Source organism: Pinus tabuliformis, chromosome X (assembly GCF_031772625.1).
Source record: "Pinus tabuliformis cultivar Carrire ecotype Pingquan chromosome X, CPIR1, whole genome shotgun sequence".
NCBI lineage: Eukaryota > Viridiplantae > Streptophyta > Pinopsida > Pinales > Pinaceae > Pinus > Pinus tabuliformis.
This window is the reverse complement of record NC_142308.1, coordinates 548,159,010-548,164,074: the sequence shown is the minus strand read 5'-3', so window position 1 is coordinate 548,164,074 and position 5,065 is coordinate 548,159,010. Positions and strand designations below refer to the sequence as shown.

Sequence of the window (5,065 nt, the reverse complement as noted above, 5' to 3'; positions counted from 1 at the left end):
ACTCAACCATAGGCAAGCATGGTCAGCCTTGGTCAACTATAGTCAACCTTGCTCTATCAAAGTGTACCATGGCCAATATTGCCAATCATGGTCAAACATCCTCAATCATGACCAACTATAATCTTTCATAAACAACAATGGTCATATATTATGTATATGGTGGAACATGATGAAAAACAACATGGTAAACCATAATCTATCATAATCACTATGTTAATCACTATGTTAAAGGTGGATAACCATAGTTAACTATGATCACCCATATATAACTTTATATTAACCCTAAAAAACTCTTATTAATCATATAAATCATAATTTATATGATAATGAATCCAAATTTACTAAGCCTCCTCTCACCATACACAAAACATGTCAGCCATCCAGAAAACCACTTTAAACGATCAACAACCACTTTAATGTAAAAAAAGGCTTTCCACACATTTAAAGTATACAACTTGGATTGCTTTTAGACGCTTTTAATTCCATACTGTAGTGCTTTAAAATTGTTGTCCATACATTGGTGTTGACACCTTTATGTAACATGAACTTAAACTACTAATCATTATAAAAATGGATATGCTTCACAACTAACGCTTCCGCACCCCATACTCCCAAGATGTAAACGCAGAAATTAATTTTCTTCGCGGATCAATAGGTTGTCATGGTACTGTTTAACCCATTTTGTTATGATCTCCACCTCTTTCGATCGCTGTTCTCTCAGCCAATCTGGATCTTCTTGAGATGAAAACTTCAGGTCTTGGCAATGGGTTCCTACGGTAGATAAAAACCCCAAAATTATGAGACCAGAGTGTAATACAGTCCAGCCCAATATAGTCCATCATTTACCTAACTATTTGGGAAGATTTACCTTGCTTTGTTACCAGGGCTATAACGCTTTCGGATATACTCTCTGTCACACTGTATAATTCCACAACATGAGGATGCAACTGTTAATTTCTCCATCGACTCTAAGTATATGTAACGCACATATATATAAATAAAGAAGTCTTACCCTCCACTGCTGTATGGATCTCGCAGGCCGTTGGAGAAGATTATGTTGCTGGCAAAACGTTTCAACACTTTTCTTATGTTCTGGACACGAACAAAAAATCCATAAATAATTTCAATATAACCATTAACATCTTTAAACAAAACAAAACGTTGAGGAAAGCAAAACTAGATCTCACGGTAAGATGGGTCCATGGATTATCAGGTTAGTGTGATTGAGAAGTTACATGGCCACCAAACTCTGTTGTGATCCAATGGGGCCTCGGTATAACTCCATATTTCCTCTTGCAGTCCTCCGCGAAGGATTTAAAGTCGAAGAGATCTAAGGGATACATTGTTGTGTTTGGGGTTGAGCTAAATGGCATCACCATTTCAGTGCACTTCTGCAGTCGTACCATCAATATCATCAGTGACAACGGGTTCAAGTTGTTTAGTTAAAGATTGTTGCAGGACTATTTCATTACTTTAGCTTGCTTGACATTAATTAGAAAAAATAAGTACTGAACCTGCCAACTCCACCCCTCATTAGGATATTGTTGAATATCGAGACAAGTATTATTGGTGGTGGAGGATGTCCCTTCAAGGTCGTAGTTGTAGTAAAAGGCTGATCCAGCGGATATGCGGGTAAGGATGTCTGTGCCTTTGGGAAAGCCATCGATGCTCTTGCATATCTGCCATACACAGCCAAATATGGCACTCAAAGTTAAATTAATTCCAAAGAATTTAACTTTAGTTCCAACAGTATTCTCAAATTCCAAAATATTCCAACACTGAAATCCCAAATATTCCAACATCTTTCTGACTTTTCCGCAAATATTTTCCGTGGAGAACACTATATTATCTTTACCTCTTTCACTGGCGGAGAACCGTACTGCGCAGACGAATCGTATACAGTTGCTAACCAATCCGTCAAACTGCTTGCGTCGAAAGCCCTGAGATCCAGAAATGGGTTTCATTAGTTGTAAGTGGCCATCGCTGTTTGAATAAAATTGGGATCTTTGATATTTGGGTAACATTCTTACCTGCATGTGTTGAATGTGTGCTTTAGGCTCTCCAAACCTCCAGGCTGTGACGCAACCTTATTTATTTCTGCCCATGACTCTTTTATTGTATTGTAGCAGCTCTCACTCGCATTCTGTGCCACACAAAACCACAATGTTATCAGAGATCAACTTATGAACATGATAATTTGTAGAACTTGGAAAGAAATAACAAATCCATGAACATACTCTGAAGTCCTGTGTCACAACCCTGTCATAACCATCTTGAGGTGTAATGTCATCGAAATACAGGATAGGTGCTGAAGCAGCCAGCGCGCCGATGGTAACATGGGGATACTTCAAGCGAAACCAGGCAGCTAACACTGCAGTAGTTCAATTGTAATAATATGTTAATATATTTATCTGGTGTTATTTTAAAGCAAAGTTGTTTGTGTGTTTATTGATAAATAAAGTATTTATTTGAGACCGATTACAGAGGCGGAATTGGAAGGGGCATTGTAATTGTCTTTGTCCTAGAGAAATTGTCATTTGATCATAAATCGTGACTACTTAAAACAGGTATTGTAAAGGGGTATTAAAAGGATTGAAAAATGTTGAAATTCACACAAATTGTGATTACTTAAAACAGGTATGGTAGAAAAGAGGGTACCAAAAGGATTGAAAACTATCTGGTCAAATGATTATTTTAAAGCAAGTTTGAGAAATGGAGAAGGAAATTCACAAGCAAGTTTGAGAAATTGAGCATGAAATTTACAAACAAGGTCTCTTAAGGTTCTTCAACTAGTAGCCCATGAATATGGTTGACTAAAAGGGAAAAATACATTAGCTAGGAAGATAATGGTTAAAAAGAAAAAGTACATTAATTACTAAAGTCTGTAATTAATTAGTTTCTAGATAGTAATACAATTAGGGAAAAACATATTAGCAAACCCTTGTGTATCTAAATGGTCAAAAGATAAATCAGAGGAATGTCTCACCTGCCTAACAAAAAAATGTGCAGCCAATATATCACACCAGAATAATGATTCAATAATAAATGGATGTAAGATTATAGGCATCTTACTTCCACCATAAGATGCACCGAAGACGATGACAGGACAGTTTTCTGCAGACAAGTTTTTCTTCAAATCCAAAATCAGCGTTGCGTAATCAGCCATTGCTTGTGTGGAAGTGAAATAACCGAGTGTAGAGGCATTGCGAAAGGATTCCTCTCGACTCCCAAAGGGCATCGACAACCCATAGTATCGATGCTTAAACAAAAAAGGATTCATCAAAACAGCAATCGAGTACAGAAGCTTCATGTTCAATAATTTCGTTCATTACAAATAAAATATATCTGAAATTCGGTACAATTTCAAAATAAATGATACCTCAATGTAAACAAGAAGTGCTTGAAAGTGACGAGCCTTCTCAAACATGAATCCACAGAAATTGAAGCCGTTTATAATAGAAGACTCAGCACCCATGTAAACAAAGATGGGAGAATGTCTTTGGGGGCCTCCCCAGTGCTTTGCATAGACGAGATATCTTTGGGGAAAGGTGCGGTAGCCCTCTGGTCTATAAGTGAAATGATCCAGAATTTGAGTGTAATAATGTGTCTCGTATTCAGCACTGGAGAGGTCCAGCTCATGGTGGTTGACTAGAGATTCTCCAGTTCTTCTAAGGGATCCCCTGCGACCATGACTTAAGAAGGGAGGAGGCCCTGCAACGTGGAAGTTCACACACTCTGTAGATGGTAAAACAGTGCATAACGCCATTACTAAAAGAGGGAGAATCACTTTGAGAACATATAGATTGCCCATGCCCATCGTTTCGTTTGGCTTGGGTTGCTCTACAGAGTCTCAGACCGCTCAGCTCTATATGGATATATGGAGTGGGAGAGGTAGTGTCTTCACAGGAATATGGAATATTAATAATTTTTATAACTCCAATCTCATCCAAAATGTGAAAATAGCTGGAAATTGCCATTCAAAGAAAAGGTCATCATGTTTGACCAGGGGAGTATTTTATTTTGATTGTAAATTTCCAAATTATTTCGAAATTGGATATACCAGAGTGGGGTCTAATAAATAATTAATTTTATTTTGATTTTTGTCATATTCATTATTTTCTACGATATTCCCAAAATCCATTATTAAATAAACCAAACTGTGGAAATAAACACCAATAATTCAATATTCTCAAATCTATAATTAAATAAACCAAACTGTAGAAATAAACACCAATAATTCAATATTCTCAAAAGCGTGAAATTAAACACCAATCGCTACCATGAAAACTCTGTGGTCAGGCAAATATTCCAATTTCAAAGTTGATCATGATCCCGAGTTAAAGGATCATGAATAAAATTGCGAGAGGAATTATATTGACCAAATTTGCATCTGTTTTTCACACAATCTTTCCACACCAAAGTCAGTTGCGATTCCGCGTTAAAAAAGAAAAAAGCAAGATGCCATAGAAATTAAATGGACCAAATTTGCATGCGCGCTTTCTCCATCTTTTCCTCTGAAACCGCTACGCAATACAGCTCCGATGGCGACATTAGCCAACGACTGAGTCAAAAGGAGCTCTGGACCAACGGGCAGCTCAGTTTTCCAATCGCTTTCTCTCTCTCTACCATGCAAATCACTGACTTTTAGGGCAGTCTATGTGATATTTTGTCACCACATTCCGGTTTACCTTCATGGCTCTCACAGTCTACCAAAGTCATGAACCGCCAAACACAAAAAGGTGGAAACGTGGAAAAGATGTTCTTGGAATGTGTGGTATGGTGATGGTCATTTGATTGTCAAAATAGATCATACTTAAAGGGTGTAACTTGACTATGGGAAAGTAGTTGCCATAGAAAATGATATGCAGAGATACTATTTAAAAGGGTAAAAAATGATAGGCAAGAGATAATACTTAAAAAGGTTAAAAACCATTGTGATAGAAACTGAAATCTTTAAAAATATAATAATTATGTAATAGAAAATGAAATGTTTAAAGATATAATAATTATGATAAAGAGTTAAAACAAAATAATTATGATATAAAATGAAATGTTTAAAAAATTA

The 5,065-nt window shown here is 36.6% G+C and overlaps 1 protein-coding gene across 1 annotated transcript; it reads right to left on the bottom strand.

Moving 5' to 3' along the window:
• Positions 1-440: 440 nt before the first annotated feature.
• On the bottom strand, positions 441-3,929 carry LOC149141173 (uncharacterized). The gene is made up of 10 exons (XM_089446903.1): positions 3,380-3,929; positions 3,073-3,259; positions 2,238-2,371; positions 2,031-2,143; positions 1,856-1,940; positions 1,515-1,679; positions 1,236-1,391; positions 1,013-1,092; positions 869-918; positions 441-771 (listed from the first exon to the last, which is right to left on the bottom strand). The coding sequence occupies exons 1-10, from the start codon at positions 3,815-3,817 to the stop codon at positions 632-634; spliced, it is 1,548 nt and encodes a 515-aa protein (XP_089303029.1). The 5' UTR covers positions 3,818-3,929; the 3' UTR covers positions 441-631.
• Positions 3,930-5,065: the final 1,136 nt, after the last annotated feature.